The 23,404-nt window shown below is 37.9% G+C and overlaps 1 protein-coding gene across 6 annotated transcripts in view; it reads left to right on the forward strand.

Moving 5' to 3' along the window:
* Nucleotides 1-23,404, forward strand: part of COL14A1 (collagen type XIV alpha 1 chain) — a 126,856-nt gene that overhangs the window by 84,809 nt on the left and 18,643 nt on the right. For all 6 annotated transcript variants that reach the window (XR_010828773.1, XM_066990694.1, XM_066990696.1 and 3 more), the window contains 8 exons: nt 103-212; nt 1,869-2,027; nt 7,640-7,717; nt 7,992-8,078; nt 11,645-11,698; nt 12,135-12,230; nt 13,470-13,523; nt 14,735-14,788. Coding sequence is in view for 5 of the 6 variants with exons in the window: in XM_066990694.1 (XP_066846795.1) it covers nt 103-212; nt 1,869-2,027; nt 7,640-7,717; nt 7,992-8,078; nt 11,645-11,698; nt 12,135-12,230; nt 13,470-13,523; nt 14,735-14,788 (692 nt within the window). In the remaining variant the exon portion in view is untranslated. The remainder of the gene's footprint in view (nt 1-102; nt 213-1,868; nt 2,028-7,639; nt 7,718-7,991; nt 8,079-11,644; nt 11,699-12,134; nt 12,231-13,469; nt 13,524-14,734; nt 14,789-23,404) is intronic.

Below are 23,404 nucleotides of genomic sequence, written 5' to 3' on the forward strand. Positions count from 1 at the left end.
CAACTCTGGTTTTCTTTGTTAAACATAAAATTGACCTTTTCAAATAATATGTCAGGCCTTTTCTTCCTCTAACGCAGAACCCTTATTTTTATTTTCTCACAGATGGTGGTAAAACACTGACTTTCTTTAACTATGACTACAAAGGAGACTTTCAAACTGTGACTTTTGAAGGTCCTGAAATAAGGAAGATATTTTATGGGAGTTTTCATAAGGTTAGTAACGGTAATAGGAAAAAAAAAGCACTCTAAATGAGAGCTTTTCGTGTTTTGAATTCTTCTTTCATATGATCATCCATTGCAAAAAGAAATATATTTTGTTTATTCAGAATCATCTACTAAACTTCTTAAGTCTCTTTGCAATATTGAATTAATATTAAACTAATAATTGTTTTAATGATGAAGCTGATGTGACCAATTTTCATCTCATGCTTTGTGCCTCTATTTTAGAGTTGGTTAAAAATACTGCCTTGAAAAGTAATTTAGAATGAAATTGGCTTTTTCTTTTTAAGTTTGCATTGGAAACGTTACCTAAAATGTAAAGAAAAACTCCTGCAAAGAAGTTATCCTTCACAGTTGTTATTTTTAAACATATTTTAAGGGAGTATGACAGGAATATAACATGTTGAACTTATCATGGCTGTAAGAGATCTTTTAACATTCTTTCCAAAAGCAGATGAGGTAATGCTGAGACTGTAGCACATATTTGTTGTGGAAGACACGTTGATTCACTTTTATTCCTGATATTTATGTCCTTCTTAAAAACAAAAAACAAAAAAAAAGAAAGAAGAAAGGAGACCGTGAATTGAGGGATAGTATTCACACAGCTTAACTTCTCTAGACTTCCTTTTTAGTTGAAGGAGCAAGAAAGGGAAGGCAGGTCAGAACAGGAGTCTAATACTGACTCTTTTAAGTTGTGCTTTGGGAGAACATGTGAGGCCATGGCAAATTCTCCTTTTAAATATTTTTCTCTATTTTGAATTATGATCTTAGCTACAAGAGATCAAATTCAAAGCTCCAGCTGAGCCCAGAACAAAGCAGCTACAGGAGTTCTTCGTGGCCTTCTCTTATACACACCTTGGGCTCTGATCTCCACACGGGATACTGATATAGGACAGATGATACATTTCTACCAGATCTTCATCTGGCCTGTCCCTGGCAAAATAAAAATAATATTAAAAAAACATGCTATTTCCTTTGCTTAACTGAGGTTTACTAGTGACAGGATAGTTGTGGCTAGGATTGGCCTTTCTGTTGGGAACGGCTCCGCTGCATCAGCAATGGACAACAGAGTGATTTCAAGGCAGAAAGAAAAATCTTTGTTGCTATGCTCTGCTTTTCTATGCTGCATTTGATGTGATTTGATATTTTTTCAGTGTAAAAACTTCACTGTGAAGGGTTTTTCTGTGTGGTAATGTATAATTCACAGAATAACTTTTACTGCTTAGCTTTGGCTTTACAAGCAGCTATAAAGGTAAAATCCAGTGCTATGTAGCAGGATTGTACAAGGCCTAGGAAATATCACAGACCACATAAATCAAAGGTTCTGCGAGATCTGTGTGGTATATGAACTTTATGTGGACCTTTTTTTCAAGAATAAATTATTTTCTCCCTGAGTCAATGACGGAAGTTGCCACTTCTTACGCAGATGTTCCATAAGCAGAGAAATAAGCCATATTGATTAAACAGGTTAAAATCATGGAGTAATTCAGGTTGGAAGGGACCTCTAGAGGCCATCAACATTATTTGCTATGGATCAGTCTCAGTTTTGATAGCAAACTTGAAATTAGGAACTGATTTCAAAAAATGCCCAGCAAATTAATATATCCTATGTGTTCTTTTGTATGTTAAAGCATCTTTTCTTTTACTTAGTTGCATGTTGTTATCAGCAAGACTACGGCCAAAATAGTTATTGACTGCAAGGAAGTGAGTGAGAAGACCATTAATGCAGCAGGGAATATTAGTTCTGATGGCATAGAAGTGCTGGGAAGAATGGTCAGATCAAGAGGACCAAGAGACAACTCTGTGCCAGTGAGTAGAAGAAGAATACTTTAAACCATAACTGAAAATCCTAAAAAAAAAATGAATTTGGGATTGGGATCTTTGCATTTTATTTTAAAAATAACTTGTATTTGAAACAGAAAAGCTCCATCATTTCAGAAATTCTGCAAAAACCTGCAACAGTTCTCAACTTAAGCAATATCTATTTTTAATATTTTAATAAGCCAAGTCATTGTTCAGATGTTATTCTCAAACACATACACAAACACAGTCTACACTCAGATATGGCTTGTGTTCCAAACTGCATTACACAGAGTAGTGATACAATATATAATTCACTTGCCTGGAATTATTTAGACTTTGTAGTGATAATTGTTCCTCGTGTCTCCTATTCCCTCCTACACTTTGCCCCCATGCACACTGTTCATTAAATAATTTAACTGGTTTAATGCAGATTGCCCTCAAAAAAACCTGCCTTAGTATATCTCTTTCTTATTGAATCATTAATGAGTTCAATATCTAAATATTAAGATATTTGAAAATGAGAAAGTTAGGTACTCTTTCGTTCCTCTGAAATTATTCTCCTAGCAGCAGTAACTGGTCATTCAATTTGCATGGCAACCTGTAGGTCATTTTGCCTCAGATGTCTTTAAGAAGATTTGTTTCAGTTTTTCAAGGTACATTTAGTTGCTGCGGGAGGCTTGCCAGTCTGGTGAGGATCTTGGGAAGACTTTGCTTTGCAGCATTGTTTGCTGATTTTCTCTGAACTTTTTTGACCCTAGAAAGAGGTTAGCATAGAATGTGAACCTTGAACTCAAGGCTTGATTTGAATAGGAATGAGGTTTCAAAAATGTATTTACTTGTTATTATATGGAGATACTCTGTTTAGTCAAAAATGAGCCCTCAGAATATATCTCTGTGTACAAAAATGAGCCTTTAGGGCTTAAACTTACAAATAATAATTATATCAAGCCTGTAAAGACAATTACACAGAGAAACCTTTGTAGTCACTTTCCAATAGAAACAGAAAAAGGCAAATGTAGAAGAACTTGGAATTAAAGGAGGCTTTGTAAAGAGAAGTGGAAAGAAATGGTGTCTTTTGTTAGAACCGAGGAATCTATAAGAGATAAGTCAAATTACCCACTCACTGAAAAATTTGGTTTTGTTCAAATGAACTGTAAATCTTATATAAGACTACAAATGTGTAGCTAAAAAAATAACTTATTTAATCCATACAAATGTTTAGTTGCCATCAAATTTTACCACATATACCAAATTACAAGCAGGTCAAGAAAGCATGCAAATACCATGCCTTAATGTCTCCATTTTGCACATTTTATTCATAATGAGAAGAATTTGTGTGAATAGTCACATATAAGTTTTGAATGAAAGGAGATGGTTTCTTACATTTTACAAAAGTTAAAGGGCATCAAAGGAAGCTGGTGGGAGGCAGAATAGTGGTTCTTCACACAACAGGTAGTAATCAGCGCAGCTCCTTGCTGAAGAATTTTGTGGAAGGCAAGTATTTATGATTCTAGGGATGTCTTGACAAATTAATGGAAGGGAAATAGTTGGTGTTACTAACTGTGAAGAAACAAATCTGGCGCAGGAAATCCCTGATCTGAATGTCATGGGAAGCTAGTAGACTATAAGGGAGAAGTATGACTTAACATCTTTGTGCTTACTTAAATTTCACTTGTGCCATTGTTGAAAATGGGGTACTGGGACTTAGTCTGTCCCAGTATATTCACAGTTTTAAGGGGCTCATGAAGCCACGAATATAAGAAAAATACATTTTTGTAAAAATTTTTAAAATAATTTTGAATTTGAACATCGGAATTTTTGGATTGTTCAGAAATTTTCTGTTTTCATCAGCTATGTTTTAATGAAATGCTTTTATTTTAGTTTTAGGGATGTTTGTTAATTAAAATACAGACAACCTATTACATTGGAATAATATTGTGGACATTTGCTTCTGACCGTACTTAACATGGAAAAGTCTAACATTGTCAGAAGGTTTTCAGTGTATTTTCAAATAAATGCAACCAATTAAATCACGTGCATTTCAAAGTTGTTGATACTGTCTTTCACAGTATCCTTCTGGACAAAATGTCCAGCATACAGCTAGATAAAACCATAATGCAGTGAGTGAACAAGTGACTTATGAGTTGGTCTTGAAGGGTAATAGTAAATGGGGTTACATCAGGCTGGTGTCCTGTCACTAGTGGGGTTCCCCTGGACTCCATTTTAGGGTCAGTACTCTTTAATGTTTTCATAAATGACCTGGACGCAGGACTCAAATGTATACTAACTCCGTTTGCAAACAACACTAAATTGGGAGGAGCTGTTGACTCTCTCAAGGGTAGGGCAGCCTTGCAGAGAGATCCTGACAAATTAGAGGGCTGGGCAATCACCAACTGCATGAAGTTTAACAAGAACAAGTGCTGCATTCTGCACCTGGGAAGGGACAACCCTGGTTACATGTCCAGACTAGAGGATGAGAGGCTGGAGAGCAGCCCCATGGAAAAGCATTTGGGGGTTCTGGTTGATGTTAGGTTGAATATGAGTCACCAGTATGCTCTGGCAGCCAAAAGGGCCAGCACTGCCCTGGTTGTATCAAGCATGGCATTCCTAGCTGGTCAAGGGAGGTGATTGTTCCACTCTGCTCTGTGTTGGGGTGGCCTCAGCAAAAGTACTCTGTGCAGTTTTGGGTTCCGCAATATAAAAAGGACATAAAGCTGTTAGAGAATGTCCAAAGGAAGGCAAAGATGGTGAATGATCTAGAGGGCAAGATGTGTGAGGAGCACTGAAGTCCCTTGGTTTGTTCAGCCCAGAGCAGAGCAGGCTGAGGGGAGGCCTCATGGCGGCCTGCAGCTCCCTCACAAGGGGAGCGGAGGGGCAGGCGCTGAGCTCTGCTCTCTGGGGACAGCGACAGGACCCGAGGGAACGGCATGGAGCTGGGACGGGGGAGGGTCAGGCTGGGGGTTAGGGAAAGGTTCTGCACCCAGAGTTGGTCGGGCACTGGGACAGGCTCCCCAGGGCAGTGGTCATGGCAGTGAGCCTGCTGGAGTTCAAGAAGCATTTGGACAATGCTTTCAGACACATGGTCTGAATTTTTGGGTGGTCCTGTGTGGATCCAGGAGTTGGACTCGATGATCCTTGTGGATCCCTTCCAAGTCAGGATATTTTATGATTCTATGATTTACAAAACAATTTTGAAGGAGTATCTCCCAAATCAATGTTTTTTCCCTCCGATGCATATAGTGTACTACAGTTTAATGAATAGACAGAAATTTATCTGAGGTAGATAGGATAAAAAGAGGATTAAGCTAGAAGTTCATAACACTTTTAACAATCCTTATTAAGAGGGCATCTCCAGGTCAGAAAGTCCAGACTTCTAGAGCAGAGAAACTTGACCCTGACAAGCAGCAAGTAATGATCTTTATTCCTTCAGTGAGACGGAATGAAAAGTCAAGGTTTTAAACATTGTTTATGTAAATTCACAAGCTTTGTCTTTATTAATATTTAATTTTCATTGAAATTTATTTATTTTATTTTATTTTTTTTACCTCCATGTGTGTACTGTTAAAAGAAGATGTGATGTAGTTGGCTGTTGGAAAAGTTTTGCAAAACCATGCCTGATTAGATAAGAATGGGCAGACTTTTCTGTATTACTGGCTCTGCTTGCAATATTGGATATCTAGAAAGCAAAATCGTTATGAATACACAGAATTATGAATAAAAGCCTAATGGTAGCAAAGAAAGCTTTGTTTAGCTATTTAGCTTGAGTCAGAGCAACCCACATAATATTTTAAAATAAGAATACTGACTCATTCAACATTTGGATGGTGAATACAGCAATTCAGAGAAAGTCTATTTGGTCTTTATTTTACACCAACATGTTTTGTTACTATGGATCTCTATCTAGATTGTCTAATCCAGTATATGAATGCATATACAGGCCTATGTAAGGCTGTATAATTTTGGCCAATAATGTCAGCCTTCCATTATTCAGGATAAGAAAACAGCTTGGGATGGACTCAGTTATGGCAAAAATGGCAGTACTACTTACCTCTGCCCCTGAACTGATTTCCGCACAACCAGCTGAGGTGTTTCTGAACTCCTTATCGGGGATGTCTTACTTGCTCAAGTGTGGTACCATGCAAATGCCCAGCCCCATTTTGAGTCCCAGGGCAGTATGTTAATGTGACACCCTGCTCAAGTAATGAGTGCTCCTGGAATTAGCCCAGAGCTGTGTAGCGGAGAGGCATCTAAGTAGCTCCACATGGAGCCAACTTGGATTTGACATAGCCAGGGACACAGGTTTATTTGACTTGGGATAGGACTTTGTGGAGCCAACCCAAATGTCCAAAAGCTGCCTTCATGCTGCACTTCAGCTTGAACATGGAGCCAGCTCAGATGTGTCTGTATCTGTAGTACAGTATATCTCCAAAACAGTTCATCTGCTGTCAGATAAGGAGAAATTCTATGTTTTTGAAAGTATCCCTTTGTTTAAAACATAACAGTTGACTTATGTAAGAAAAAATGAAGCAAAACCAAAGGTGCACATTTGTATTTCATTTTAATACCTCTAGAAGCAATGAAGATTTAAGAAAATCTTTAATTTCCTCCCCCTGTTCTAGCATTAAAATAATACCACTTAAAATAATAATTTGCAATTCCTTAAATGAATATAGGAGCAAAACTAAAGATCATTCTTCTATCTCTAGCCATTCCTCAATATTTTTAACATGTGGGGTTAATTTAATGGGGGTGTTCTCTTCCATTCCCTTCTCTACTCAGTATGCACATAAATGAGGCATGGAAAAAGAATAGAAATAGAAACTGCATAAAGCTTCATTTCTCTAGACCCCTTTGTTCAGTTCAGTGCTGTAATGGAGACAATTGGTTTTGCCATTGAGTTCTATTTAGTATATTGTTTCTGAGTACCTGATAGCTGTTATTTTTACCAAATGTGTGTTCTCTAGATTAAATTCATGTCCAAACCATGTTCCCAGACGTGAGGTAGGAATTTTTCTTTCTAACCAAAGTTGTCGTGTTGAGAAAGCTTTTCACCATGCTTAAACATTCATTGCCTGGGAATAATATGGATAAGAGAGGGCACATTCTAAAATAAAATAGAACTGGAGAAGATGATAAATATTGTTTGTGGCTCAGCTCCAGTGTGTGCAATAGGCTACGGGAGACCTTGTCCCAGATAAAATCTGAGCACCAGACCAATGGGATAAGATAAATTACTAAATTTTGAGAAGCTAAATTCTCTTGAGCCTGTTTCTTGGTGCCTCTTTTGCTGGAAAAAAAATATTGAGAAGCACCATTGAACGAAATCAGGCATTGAGTCCAGGTAGAGTTAATCAAACAAATGTATATAACATTTAACCTTGAGTAGTTTGGTTGTCATCATCTCTGATAGTTTGGACAAGCTGGTTAGAACGCAAACCTTTTACCATTTAAGTTAGAGTATTTGTGGCTAGCTGCTGTAACTTGTGAACAAGTTTGATAGCCTTTCCTCTGTCTAGACCAAGTGCTTGAATGAAGGTTACTTTTCTTTCTGATGGCTCTGTTTTGCACTGATCTTGAAACTAACAGTCATCTTTTAAATCATCCTTGTTTTGAAACAGTTGCAGTTACAGATGTTTGACATTGTTTGTGCTACCTCGTGGGCCAATCGAGACAAATGCTGTGAGCTTCCTGGCTTGGTAAGAAACCTTTTTCAGTAACTGTAGAATTTACATTTTTTCTCTTTTTTCTTTTATTGAGACATTTATTTTTAATGAAATGGATGGTTAAGAGTTTTCAAAAAAAGCCCAAGTGTACTTGAATTACTTGTCCTACTGAAAGTTAATGTGATGTATGTTTCTAAATCAAGTGGGTGCTTTTAAGGCACCCATGCAGTATTATGTCTTAGATTCATAAAATTCTTAACTTCTAAATCAAGGACATCAATTTCATCCTATCTTGATCTTTCCTTAGAGAGATGAGGAAAATTGCCCTGCCCTTCCTCATGCCTGTTCCTGTTCAGAAGCTAATAAGGGTCCTCTTGGGCCTCCTGGACCACCGGTAAGGTTTTCTTCTGGTTTTACTCAACTGTACCAAATTGTCCAGTGGCCACCTTTATTCCAAGACATGTGAACATACTGCCATTGTATAACTAATAAGGTTAAGTTAGGGTTTCAATTATTGGCAAAGAGATAAAAATGACATTCCATTTATAGCAAAGATGTCAAGTATTATGCTGTAAAAAAACTTCAATCACTCAGTAAGTGGAACTAGATAGTCTCCTCTAGAAGGCAATTTAACTTTTCCTTCCATCTCAGTGTAGTATCTTAGGGGATAAATTCCCTTTATCTTTGCTGGCTTTTGGAAGACGTCAGATAATGGATCGAACCAGACAACTGAGATATGGGTGATAGAGGTCAGGTAACTCAATCTCACATCACGAGGCTGATTTCTGGCAGTTTAGAAAAGTTGTAGGCTCTGTTTACAGTGGTGTATTACTGATTTGCTTTAAGACAATCCAAACTAGTATGTTTGTAGAATGGTAGTGTGTTTTTTTCTTTTACAAATAGATTGAGAACTCTGATTGGCATCTTAGGGCTGCTGGCTAGGTAAGGTTGACATAAGGCCATTTTGTGAACAAGTTTAAACTTTATGTTTCTCTGCTCATACTGTGTTGTGGATGCTACAAGAGCATATTGTGAAGGGAGAGAGACAGTGAAGAATGTGAAGGAAAACAAGTTTCTGAAAGTATTCAAATTACATGAGATACATGTTCAACAACAAAATGAACTTGCACATAAGACATTCACATATTAGATCACAGCAGATGCTTATCCTAGCAACAACTCAGAGGTTAGTCTTTTTGCAAGAACTGTTCTTCAAGCTCTGGGTACAAAAACTTGAAAAGCAACTCAGGAGAACTTTCATTGAAGAAGTGTATCTTGAACAAGGAAAAAAAATACTCTGTTCTGTTCTCTTATTTGAATGTAGATTATGAATCAAGTATGGATTAAGCTTTTAATTGCTGTGTATAGGTGTCCAGACTGTTTCTGTGAAAAAGACAGTGGGATAATTCACAAGTCCTTTAACCACATCTCACAGTAAAAAAAATGTTTAAAAATTATTTGATCGGAAGGATGTGTGTTGCTACAGTTCAAAATGCATGCAGATCAAGAAATGCCAAAGCTCAATCTGGGAATAAAATAATGTACTTTTATTTATTATATTTAGGATTAACAGTATTTTGAGTAGGATAGTTCTATGCAAGAGCAGATTTAAAATCAAGTAGAAAAATCATTGCCTGGTCAGGGGAGCATGTGATTCTGGAACTCAGCCTCTTCTGAGTGATATTTTTTTTTGCCAGAGAATTAGATGGCATAGCACAGGAGAAAAGTAAGAGGTCTAGGAAAAAGCAGAGCAAAAAAAAAAAAAAATAAATAACAGTGTATGTCTCTGAGCCAACCAAGAGTCAGAAAGTCACATGTGCTAAGTCTGGTCAATACTGCTCCAAGCTGTTAAAATATCATGTGACTTTTCTCTAAGCCAAGGATTTTTCTGTTTTAGGGATCAGGATTCTTCCATGTAGCCAGTTGTAAACATTATACTAAAAGACTCACAATAAAAGGCTTCCATTTGTATGGGACTGTATCTCTGGAATATATTATTTAAGATCTTTTAGAAAGTGGGTCATTTTGGGTAAGACAAAGTATTGTTTAGAGTTAAGATTATCTGGCAGTTTTCATTATGGGTTACTGTTTTTATGGCTTAATCTGCCAGAATTTGATCGTGCTGTTTGAATTCCCCCATGTAAAACTAAGATAGCACACAAACCTGATGCCTGCATTGTGAGAGGAGTGCTACAGAACTGGAGAAGGTGAGGAAGGAGACAAAAAACAGTATTGGAGTACTGGAGAAGTTTAATTGCAATGAAAACTTTCAGTATTTCATAGGTTTTAACCACTAAATAAAAGAAGAGAAGGAGGTGAATTGATTACAGTTGATTAAGAACTGTTTCTGGGGGAAAGTACTGTCTATACAGAGTTATTTAAAAATAACAGAAAAAGACATAACAGGAATTCTTGGCTAAAACTAGAAGTCAAAGTAATGAAAAATGTGAAATTAGTCACACAAGTTTAGTAGTGCTGGTGCTTAACTACCAAAATAAGTTTATGAGAAAAATAAGGGAGGCTTTTGTGATGTTTTCAACTTAAATCAAGGCTCTTCTGGAACGTGGGTTTTTACAATGTAAAAGGTTACCGGGTTCAAAACATGGCTAAGTGAAACTTGTTGTGAATCTTAAAACATATGATTTAATGGGTCATCATCAGGCTATTTTTAAATATATATCCTTACTGAGTAAAAAAAAAAAAAAAATAAAAATAATGTTTCAGAGAACAAAATGGGAGAAAACTGTGTGATTATGTTAAATACTTGTCATTATTCTGATGAGCATTTGTGTAGGAATTTTTAATCTGATAGAGAGATAGGAGAAAGGCAGAGGGAGAAGAAAGGGCAGAGGGAAGCTACTGGACTGGAATGCAGAAATGTGAGGACCTGGAATTTGGGAACTAGCAACTGGAACATGATTCTGTTAAAAGCATGGGATAAGATTTTGTGTTGGAGCTGAGGCTTGACAGCAACAGAATGGGTTGTGGTTATAGAGCTGTGGAATGGAAGTGAGAAGACTGAAGAAACAGGGACAATGAGTAGAAAACTCATCTGAGATCACACAAATGAAGACTATATCACGATACCTTCATTGAAGAGCAGGAGTACTCTGGTACTACCAAACACTTCTGTAGTTAACATTCCTATTTAAAATAACACCATTCAGTTATGGTGCTGTACGTGGTCCTTTTTGAGTACAAAGAAGGGCAAAGTCCCTGCAATGCTTATATCCCAAGAGACTGAGCAATATACTCAAGTAGGGGAAGACGGAAATTGATCTGAAAAAAGTGAAAAACAATCTTTATTTATACTGTCCTAGAGGACAAAGCACATCCAACATGTATATGCAAAACACATTCATGGCAGCCATCCATAGGTATATACAACTCCAGTGTCTCAGATGATACTAATAAAAAAGTCAACAGTTGGTTAATAAATGATTAACAGATGTAGGCACCACTGAAAAAAAAAGTAAAAAAAGAGAAAAATGGGCAACGATTATTTTACCTAAGTGTAGCTCTAAATTTAATCATGGAAGATCTACTAGATCCTGGAGTTGTCCTTGGTGAAAAGTATTCCTAAGTAATTGGAAACTCGGCCTTTAACAACGTGGTGATCATGAGGAGGGCAGACAGATGTGTAGGAGGTTTCAGCATCTGGAGGAGAACCCATGACCACATGTATGCACTTCCATCCCTATGGCAGCTTTCAGTGTTATTGTGATGCTTACATGGTGTGCATTCTTGGCTCTGGAGAGTAGTTACATACGTGTTTAAATCCACTCCTGTGTATGACCACACTTAAATATGTTCTCAGTTTAATTACTCCACTGGAAGAATCTGGACAGGATATTCACTATGATTCAAGAACAACAATGAACTCTTTGGGCCGTTCTGGATTTCATTTCTGTTTATTTGAGGGTTTTGGTTTTCAGCAAATCCTGTGCTTGTGCTTTACAGGGTGGCCCAGGTGTCAGAGGTGCCAAAGGTCATCGTGGAGATCCAGGTCCAAAGGTACTTTGCACAGCACTTTACTGTTGTCAGATGCACGGGTTCTCATTTTTTTCCTGCTGCACGTAAACTGTGAAATGAATCCCAGCTTGCCTCTGCTGTTGCTGGGGAAAATGCACAGAGAGATGCCATTGGCATTTGGTGCGTCTCTTTTCATAACAATTGCTTTTCATGCTTGTTCCTTGATGAAATAAATAAATTTCAGAATGCTGCTCTCACAGAATAAATCTATTATTATTATTATTATTATTATTATTATTATTATTATTATTTTGTATTTATAAAGGAACCAGTCCTTTTTCAAATGGAACCCGAACTGTTCACTCAAGTGTTAACTCATATTTCAGATGTTTTTGAGTCTATTGGCACTTAATTCTTCAAACAAAAGCTGCCTTTGTCCATGTGATGGGAGTTTAACTTATATTCTTTACAACTTTAGGGACCAGATGGACCCCGAGGTGAAATTGGTGTTCCTGGACCTCAGGGACCTCCGGGACCACAAGGACCCAGCGGACTTTCTATTCAAGGACTTCCAGTGAGACTTACTAAAGCAATAGGGTTCTTTTCTGTAATGTTTGGAATAGTATTTTATCTTAGATTGGACAGAAATATCTTTTGGTGTCCTGACCAGGATCTGAATATTAATATTTGAGTTACAATCACAGATCTGGGTTTAGCCTACCGTGAATGCATTCAGTGCCAACTGTCCTGTTTGTACTTGGATAGGAACTTCTAGGTAGCTGGAGGGATTTGATCAGCCTTAGAATATGACCCAGATATTAGCATCCAGGCCTTGAGACATGGAAAAAGAGTCATGGTGAGGGTTGTAACATGGCCCCAAACCAAAATACTAATATTTTATCTTTTTTCTAGTTCTGGTATTGCTCATTGCAGATGAGTTCTGACTTGAAAGGTATATCCAAGCAAGAACACCATATCTGCTGCCAAAATTAAGCAATAGTATTCACTGCACTTAAAGAGTCTGTCATCACAGGAGATGATTAAGTTTGCAATGCTGTTGTGAAATAAGTTTCAGAATATTGTCATAAAGACCCACTGGTAGAATAACATACCAGCAGGACTAATTTGTTTTATATACCAGTAGATGGGACAAAATCTTGTCCCAGTAGATGGGACACACAAATCTTGTACCAGATACATATATTTTTCTGCTAGACTTTTTTTCCCAAATTTTCTACGGTAAATGCTCTTTCTTCTTTTTACAATACTGCTGTAAGAATATAACGAAATGATTTATCAAAACAGCATGTTTTTGAAGCTCTCATCAGAAAATAATATAGAATACATTAATTATAAGAATAGTTCTTTCATAGAAGATTGTGTTGCTGCATAGACGTTAATTAGAATTAGTTTGTTATCTGGAAAAGTTTATCTTTATCATACATATATTCTATAGAAATCCAGTGGTTTCATTATTATAGGAAAAATTCCTGAGGGCTGAAGTGGATTCCTTTGAGCAAAAGAGAAAACAACTACCTTTTTTATAAAATAATGGGTATCGTTTTGTCAGGTTAATTCTGAAGTCTTTTAAAATGAGTTTTATTTATTTTCTGGATTTGTTAATCTTCATTTACAGGTTTGTAAATTGAGTCTGCAGGTTTGACTTCAAAATGAAAAAGTCTTGTTTGTTTGTTTGTTTGTATGGTTGTTGGTTGCCTTTTTTTTTTTTTTTCCTAAAGATGCTGAAAAGGACTATTACAAATAGGAAAATAAGCATATATTTGTTTTACAATATGTGATTCTTAATTGGCAGGGTCCACCAGGTGAAAAGGGAGAGAAGGGAGATCTTGGTTTTCCTGGCCTGCAGGTATTCCCTAAGTTATTCTTTAACCTGTCACTTACTATGTTTGAATGTTGAATTGGCATAATTTTGAATTTAAAGCACATATCAAAAACTGCTGAGAAGTGTGTTGCTGTGGCGTGGAATTTGGGTGGAGGTTTAGAAGCAGGAATCTAGGGTGTCTTGGTATGCAGTGACCAAATCATTCAGGACCTGAAGAACCGGTTGTTTGTTTGACCTTGTTAAAAACAGAGACTGGGTCTTTATGGACTCAGAAACTATGGACTCTTAGATTTCTGCTTACATTGTGAATAATTGGTAGCATCTGCTTGTTTTGCCTTTAAACTCAGCAAATTCCTCCTAGAATTATGTAGGAGGACGGATCAGTCACTTAATTGTTCTTTACGATATCTTTCACAAGATCAACATCTTAGAAAGCTGTAAATTTCAGTTAATCTTATTCAATTTGGTGTCTGGTATTTGGTCTGGAGTTTGCGTTCCAACTTAGTGCTACTTCCTGGGGTCATTTGTTCTTCCCTTTTCAAATACTTTCCTTCTGATTATATCCCTCCAGTATTTGTCGGTTGTTACCAGGTTCCCCCCTCTTGTTCACATGTGCTAGGGATAGTAAACTCATACAGTCCTTCCTCATAAATCAGTTTTGTCAGTCTTCTGGACCACTACAGTAATGGTCCCAGACTGCTGCTCTGCAGCCTTCATGAGCCAGAGTGAGATTTCATCTGAGCAACGTGGAGCTCTGCTAGATGTAATTTGGAATCATATTCAAGCAGATATTTCCCCTTTGATATTGCTGCACTGATTTCAAACAATATGGTAGCAGACTCCATTTTAGAAAAAAAAAGAGAGAAAAATAGCAGTTCCATTTTTGGGTTAAGACACTGATTCCTGCAGTGAAGTTATATTGACAAAGCACTGCAATGATGTAGATTTCTTTACAGCTTAGTGGCACAGGAAGCCTGATGTGACTAAATTGTCAATGTTATTGAGGATTGTATTAGGGAATGTGAAGCCTGTGTTTTTTAATAATGTGCGTTTAACCATCTCTCATTTCACAGAAATACCTTCTTTACTAAATCTCCTCTATGACCCCACCCATTATCAGACTCCCTAGTTCCTCCCATTTATCCAAGAATGTGCCATACAGTTTCATTGGAAAGTGATTTTGTTGTATTCTGCTAAGTTGATCTCATCATTTGCCCTCCCTTTATAATGCTTAGGGTGTCCCAGGAGCCTCAGGTTCACCTGGAAGAGATGGAGCTCAAGGTCAAAGGGTAAGGTAAAATGAACAATTTTGCATTTGTTTTAAGAGTTTCCATTCCATAATGAATGTTTCCCAGTGGGGTTGATTTATTACGGTTTATGTCACATAAATTCTGTTGTATCTGGAGACCTATAACTCTGTGCCAGTCATCAGAAAAGGCAGAGATAGGGTGGAGACTCTTTCTTTCTACTAAATCAAGGTTGAGAAATACTAGATGAGTAATGGGGAACCATGCACTGTATTTGTATTTAACACACTTCATAGGAATAGATGTTACTTGTGCCCAGTGCTGCCAATTCGTTCATTTGCTTACATGTTTAAAATTAGGTGGTGGGAAAATGTTGCATAATTAGCAAGCAATGTAGTGCAATGATCTAAATTTGCTTTCTAGCTAACTAGTGAATAATAAAGACGATTGCAAGGGAATTTAATACTGAATGTAAAGCAACACCTGTAGAAACTACCGAAGCAAGGAAAATTTGAATGACAATATGGAAATTGTCAACCTAATTCTGCTTCTGGTAGATGAAGATACATAAAGCCTGCATAGAAATGAGCAAAAAAAATAGATCTTATATTCAAGTGTACAGTTAAACCTTTCTCCTTGGAAGGCCTTTCATTTCACTGTTAGCCAGGTGCTAGCAGGTGATTGGTATCACAGTACGATAGCATTGTTACTGTATACAGAAGAAGTTCTCTATTAAATATGACTTTTCAGCTTCCCTTCAACAAGATTTGCATGTTTATGATTCTTTTTTGGGGATATTTTGATGTAACTTTAATTTCTGAGAAAACTGGACCTTCCTTAGATTTCTGGCATTATCCTGTGGACTTGTTCTAAAAAAAATATCTCTATAGTGATATGTGTATTTGAGCTCACTACTAAAAGTTTGAATGTATGCTTAAATACTTAAATTTAAGCACATGCTTTAAGCATGCAAGTTACTCCACTGAAGTTACCATAGAATTTAGGCAATGAATGAATGCTTTTTTTCTAAAATAAAGAAAAGAAAGTAATTTTTTATGATAAAGATTTACATAGCATTATCATCAGATGAGCATTTTAATGAAACGAATTGCCTTCTAATTTTCAATGAACTTGTAGTGAAATATGAAGGTAAATGTATTATTTTTTCTACTTTATAAAACTGTAATGCTTTCTATATAGAAGCTCATTTTTTGCGTGTTTTCAGTCTCTTCTCTTTGACTGTATTGTATTTTTCCCCCTAAATTCCCCAAGCTTGGTGTCACCTGTTCATCCCCAGGTTAATAAAGACCCAGAGCCTGATGGACATTTGGATTTTTGCCACCATGCTTGTCTAATCTTGACTGTAGCCACGCTGAAGTGGTTTGGTTGTAGAAACTGTATATGTGAGTGGTATGTGTTTCCTCTTTCTGCATTTCTGATCCCTAGTGAAACAAAGCATTCTGCAATTCAGGGTGAAGAGTACCCAGAATTTTTATTTTATTTATTGTCTTTAGCAGTGGAGGCACTCAGCCTCCGTGTCTTTGTGTTAGCCAGCAGCTCAGAAGCGGTCTGGTTCTCCTACACGTGGAACTCAACAGGTTGACACAGAGAGATGATATTTCTCAGAAAAGCTGGGGGGAAGACTAGTGCAGCAAAGGCTTTTGATACAACCTGGAAAGGGCATGTGGAGCTTATTTTATAGAAGACCCCAGTGTAGTCTATAATGAGGCAGAGCAATTAAAGAAATTGCCAGTTTTTACATATAATGTAATAGTGTTTGGTTCATGTGTTCACTTTCTTCTGGTATTAATCAAAGGAACTGGATAAACAGCCTAGATCTCATAGAATGAGGTCTGTTAGCCTGTTAATGTCTCTGTGTGACCCTTATGCAATACTGTCCAGCAGCAATTATTTCTATGGCAACAAACAATGATGTTAAACTAATTTTATGGTGTTTTAACTCATTTAATTCCCATGAAGTTATGACAACATAAAATTGCTTTTAATGGGTGAAGATTCAAACCAATGATTTCACCGCAGTCTCTTTGAAGGCCAAGCACTGGAGAAAGGCATAATTATAAAAGACGTAACTGCAGCAGCAGCAAAGGGGAACTGGAAAATTCCTTAGCAGTAAATTGCCTTTTTTTATGCTTCCTTTGTTGGGCTTCCACCTGTTTGCCAAGGTGCCAAACTGTTTTGCAGCTATTTTACTACCAGAACTGAGATTTTCTTCTTATTCTAAGCTTAGCCATCATTTCCTTGTTAGTATTTGTTATTCGCTGAAATATTTTACTTCTAGTATGGAGCCAGTGCCGTAAAGCACTTAAACAGATGGCTAAAACACACCAGTTTTAATGGGAGATAAGCATGGGACTGATATTTATTGGGAGATCTCTGAGAGCTTCACTAAACGGGATAATGTGATATTAGACTCAAGAAGTCCTGGAATCGAGCATTTTTTCCTCCAGTTGCTGGTACTTGGGATCAGTTCACTTTTACAATTCTTTTTCCTTCTTTTTGTTTTGATTTCTAGCATTCATCAATTCAATTTTACTGTTGAAATCAGTTGAGAAAAGGTCTTTTTTCTTCCTCTTAGCATTTTAATTCAGCCATTAATCTAGAAAACTTCTTTCTGCTTTTTAATCCCCATTTTATTTTGCTTTTCATGGATTTTAATAGCTCATTGAAAAACTACAGCATCTCCCCTGTCAGTTGTGTGAATTCATACAAAGATCATTTTCATAATGAAACACCCTCCCTATGAAAAAAAGGGTTATGTAACAAAAATACAGTGTGAAAGTTGAATCAGAGGAAGAAATGTATTTTCTGATAACAAAGCAAACTTTCTGACTATCCCTGATAATATTTTTAAACCTGTCTGGCCACTGGTTTCAATCTACATTTCAGAATCTGTACTAGGAACATTCTCCTACCCTCTCATCAGATCCCAGTTATAAAAGAGTGTCATATAAGATTTTATAAAGTATAAAAGATTTTATAAAGTAGAAAATGTTTTCTTTTCATTTTATAGCTGGGGTGTGGTTGTTTGGTGTCCTCTCTTGCTATACCGTATTTGCAGCAGGCGATATAGAGTGGTTTTACTATAGAGAACATAGAGATTATGTTTATGTTAGAGATTGTGTTTCTCTACCAACTCTCTCAAGGATACCCTGTTGAAAGATACAGCTTGAATTGCACATGCTAGAGAATCCAAACTGATGTCATGCTCCTGGTGAGTATGTAGGCTGTAATTAGACTCTCTTGTGCATTTGGTTCATCTTTTTCAGCCAAGAGTAGAAAGTTTGGAAGCAGACTGAGACTGACCTTTGTTTATATGTGTAGGTAGAGAGGGGAAAAGTCTTCCCTTTCCCATATCTCCATGGCTACTATCCAAAGTTAGGTCACAACTGCAATCCCTGTTCTTTCTTGTAAAATGCAGGCCACTAGAGAGGACAGATCTACACAGCTGCAGCGAGAGAAACCTAATGATAGAATCACAGAATGGTTGAGGTTGGAAGGGCTCTCTGGAGGCCATCTGGTCCAACCCCTGCTCCAGCAGGGACACCCAGAGCAGGGTGCCCAGAAGCACGTCCAGGCAGCTTTTGAGGTCTCCAAGGAGGGCGACTCCACCACCTCTCTGGGCAACCTGTGCTAGTGCTCAGTCACCTACACGGTAAAGAAGTGCATCCTGATGTTCAGATGGGACCTCTCATTTTCAAGTTTGTACACAGGGCTTCTTGTCCTGGCACTGGGCACCACCAAAACAAGCCTGGCTCTGTCTTCTTTGCACACTGCCTTTAGGTCTTTATACACATTGATGAGATGCCCCCTGAGACTCCTCTCCTCCAAGCTGAACAGTCCCAGCTCTCTCAGCCTCTCCTCATCGGAGAGATGCTCCAGTCCTTTGACCATCTTGGTAGCCCTCCATTAGACTCTTTCCAGTGTGTCCCTGTCTCTCTTGGACTGGGACCCCCAGAACTGGACACAGCACTCCAGGTGCAGCCTCACCAATGCTGAGTAGAGGGGAAGGATCATCCCTCTTGACCTGCTGGCAATATTTTGCCTAATATAGCCAAGGATACTGCTAGCATTCTTAGTGGCAAGGGCACACTGCTGGCTCATGTTCAGCTTGGTGTCTACCAGGACTCCTAGGCCCTTTTCTGCAAAGCTTCCTTCCAGCTGGGTGGCCCCCAGCATGTACTGGTACCTGGAGCTGTTCCTCCCCAGGTGCAGGGCTCTGCACTCCTCCTTGTTGAACTTGGTAAGATTTTTGTCAGCTCACCTCTCCAGCCTGTCAGGGTCCCTCTGGATGGCTGCATGGCCCTCTGGTGAGCCAGCCACTTGCCCCAGTTTCGTTACATCTGTGAATATCCTGGGAGTGCACTCTGCCCCATCGTTCACATTGTTAATGAAGATGTTAAACAGCACTGAACCCAATACAGAGATCAAAACCCATTTCCAGTCAACAGTTTGTATCAACATGGATTAAGTGGGATTTAGAGAATCACCGAATTAAGGTTGGAAGGGACCTTCAGAAGTCATCTAGTTGGACACTGCACTCACACAGGTCTGCTCAGATCAGGCTGTTCAGGCCCATGTTAAGTTTTATCTTGAATACCTCTAAGGATGAAGATTCCATAACCTCCATGGGCAACCTGTGTCAGTATTTGATCACCTTCATAGTGACATTATTTTCTTAACATCTAATCATAACTTCCCGTTTCAGCTTGTGCCTGCTGCCTCTTGTCCTGTCATTGTGCACCTCTAAGAAGAGGCTGGTCACATCTCTTTTTCCTTTGATCAGGTAGTTTAAGCAGCAATAAGGTTGCCCCTTAGTTTTACCTCCTCCAACCAGAGCAAACTCCGTTCTTTCAGCCTGTCTTCATATGCCCTGTGCTCCAGCCCCAGGCCAGTTTGGTGGCCCTCTGTTGGACATTCTCCAGTACGTTGATCTTTCTTGTACTGGAAAGACCAAAACTGTACACAGCACTCCAGAGGTAGTCTTAAATGTGCTGAAGAGAGGGGAAGGATAGCTCTTCTGAACCTGCTGCTGAACCTGCTGCTGGTTGCGCTACTGCAGCCAAAATGTGGTTGGTCGTCTTTGTTACAGGGGCATGCTGGTGACTCACATTCAATCCGTTGTCCCCTAGGAACCACAGATTCTTTTCCAGGAAGGCGCAGAAGTGCAGCTGTGCATGTCAATAGGAGCTGTGCCACGTCTTTTGCTCTAGGGATCTGTTTAATTTATAAGCAAAACCATAGTCAGAGGGATGCAGATACAGAAGGAAAGGAATCTTGTCTTCAGGATTTTAATTTTAGTAGCATACTGAAAACACTGGAGTTAAAACTTGAGTAATTAACAAAAATATGCAAGAAATATGTTTTAAATTATGAAGAATTAATAAGGAATTGATTTCAGACTATCAGCTCACAGACGGCACTGGTAGTTTCACAGGGAAGAGAGGAAATGCTCAGTCAACATTATTATTGTGTGTTGAGACACAACTAGCCTTTTGTGATTAAATAAAAGGTCTGTGTTCTAAGCAAAGCTTCCAAAAAGCCACATTTCTGCTCTTTTTCTGAGTTAGCTTTAATTAAAAATAGCTCATATTGCTTCAAAATCGTTTGGGAGCTACACCTCAGATTAATACACTGAAAGTGTTTAGTAATATTTCTCTGATGGTTACGGTGGTTTGTTTTGAGAGGAAGAGCATTACTTTTAGAATTTTTCATCAGAAAAAGATGAAAAGAAAGGTGAGGCTGTCATGGGTCCCAGCTTGCAGTTGTTTTTTTTTAAACATATTAAAAAATGTGGAAGTCCTTCAAGCCTGAACTCGGTAGCTTCAGTTGAGGATTTGTCAGTGTCTACTCCTACTTGAACAATCACTTCTCCACAAAGCTTGAGCTACCAAAAGCTGAAGAGTTTCCAGTGAAGTCAGTGGCAGTCTTCACTGTCTTCAGCAGGGTTGAGATTTTATAGGGATTTCGGTGGTGCCTATATTTTTTGATGCCAATTGTATTCCAGCAAATAATAACATCCCTAATAAAAATAAAATAAAATAAATCATTGTAGCTACATTGTTTCTCCATAACTGTTTTTCATGCTGTTAGCAAAATATGCTCCAGTTTACGTTGACCTTACAAAATAATACTCATCTTGAGTCTAAACTGCCCTACATTTGAGGTCACGCATCCAAATCTGTTCCATCCTGCTCTTGGTCATGCAGTGGCCCATTGGTGTCTTTGTACACAGTCATTCCTACCCTGGCTATGACCCCATCAGAGATAAAGTGCTGTCGTGCTGTGCAATCCCTCCAGGCATTCTGGAGATAGTGAAGCAAAGAAGAAATTTCAGCAAATGGAAGAGCGAATAACATCTTTAAGGCTTCAGCGCTCTGAGTACAGCTTGCGAATTCTCACAGTACTGTATTTTCCTCTGCATTACACAGACCAAAACTAATAGGAGAAAGAGCCAGAAGAAATAGATTCACAGTCTTTCTGCCAGTTTCCTGTTACCTTCTAATCTCCTCTGCTCACTGCTCACAAGTTGAGAATGAGTATCAGATCCTTTCTGGCCATCAGGTGATCTGAGTAACATCAGAGCAGCACAAAGATGTTCAGTCTTTAAGCTGACTAAATAGATATCGCCATCCTCTCCTGTGAATCAAACCTCTCTTTGACTTAATTTATAAATAGCCAATTTCACAATTAACAAGTACAGTAGGAGGTGATTTATGTGACCAAGAAATACAGACACAGTGCCAAGAGAAATGAATCCTAGGAGAGTAGATGGGAGATGAGTCCTGAGCAGCCAAAAGTAAGAACTACGCTTAGAAGAAAGAAATTGTGAATTATATTAAAAGAAAATGTGATATTTGCGGTTATACTGTTAGCTCTACTCTTTAACTTGGATGGGAGAAGGGATGGACGTACAGTGTTATTTTTATGCTAGATCTTAGTAGTCAATGGAAGGCTTTCCATTTCCTTCTCCACTAGGAAAATTAAGCACTTAAAGGGGGTCCAACCAATTTTCATCCTGCATTAGGACTGATCAAAAATAAGTGGAGATTTAAAAGCGTTGCTTTGAAAATGAAATATACATGTAAATATGAAGATATCAATTTTCCTGAAGGTCATACAGATTACAAAAACATGTCAATAGTCTAGTTTGCATTATCTTATAGGGGATTCAATGTTACTATAAAATTTCTGACAGCTGTCATTGTATTTTTTCAACTAAATGCTTCTTCCTGAGAGTGTCTGAAAACCTATTTCATTGTTTGTAATGCACTTCAAAGTTCCTTATGCCATTCTTGGTTTCCTCTAGAAATACCAATTTTGAAGTCTGAACATACTTTTCTTACTGTGGAAATTTATTTGAATTGAGCTAAACTTGCAGCTTTTCTCTGTATATGTCTTAAAACTGCTGTGATACAATATCTTTATTTCAGTGCCACTGTGGTATTACGTTTGCTTATGTTCTTATTGTTATGGGGGCCCTGCTTTGTACCTTGAAGCTTCAGGAATCATCTGCCCATGCTATGAAATAGGAAAGTATTTCCTTATCAAGCCAAAGGATGCATAGCTGACATGACATGAATTGGTTACATGGCTTATTTTACTATCGAAACACCATTCTGGTGGAATTTAAAACAATCCTTTTGAGGTACATGAGAGATAATATTCTCAAACCATTTTTTTATGCCACATGAAAGCAGTTTTGTTTCACAATTTCCAAATTACGTAAAGCATGCTAATACTAGTCCATGCTATATTAATTCTATATTAATTACTAAAAAAGTCTAAGAAAAATAATTTCAGAAGAAAAGTATAAAACAAAAAAGGAACTATTTTTTTTTTCCCTGAAGCTCTACAGGATACTGAGAACTAGAATGTTCTTTACTCTGTGTGTGAGCACGAACACTTTCAAAGCCTCGTTTTCCTTCTACTCATACGTCCAGATTCTGGTCTTGAGCCAGTAATAAGGTCATATTTCTCCTTTTTAGTTTGTATAGTAATTAAGTAATTAACTTATCACTAGGCTGCTCAGAAACCTATGCTTTATAGCATGTGGACACAAAGCGTGTACTTTGGTTAATTTGCAAGAATACTTTACTGATAGTGTATTTTCTTCTACATCTGGTCAGTCTTTCTTCTCTGATTTGCTTGCTTTCCAGTCTCCAAGTTATCTTTAGTTTCTGGCTCTCATTTCTGGAAGCTCTGAAGCATGTTCGTAATGTAAACCACATGAATGTTCCTATCGAATTCTCATTATGCTGCTTCCTGAGTCAGGACCTCTGTGATAGCTAGTACATGTGTACAGTATTGCTGGGGAGAGAGATATACTCACAGTTATCATCTTTCAGCACTTAATCCATGGGACTATGAACAGTTGCAACCAGTGAGAACAGGATCCATCTTGTCGGAGAGAAGTTTGCCAGTGTACCCTCTCATCTACCACATTACGGCAGCATTATAAGAGAAATTCACCCAGAGGTGAAAAGTGACATTACAAAGGGTTTTGTATTTTAAAGTACTTCTTACTTTAAAAATACAGTGAGACTATAGCTGGATTTTTTAAAGTATTGGCTACAGTATAGCTCCTTTCCAGAAACAAACCCTCCCCAGGGCAAGTAAGAGAATTTTCTTCTGAAAAAA

Source organism: Anser cygnoides, chromosome 2 (genome assembly GCF_040182565.1).
Source record: "Anser cygnoides isolate HZ-2024a breed goose chromosome 2, Taihu_goose_T2T_genome, whole genome shotgun sequence".
Classification (NCBI taxonomy): Eukaryota; Metazoa; Chordata; class Aves; order Anseriformes; family Anatidae; genus Anser; species Anser cygnoides.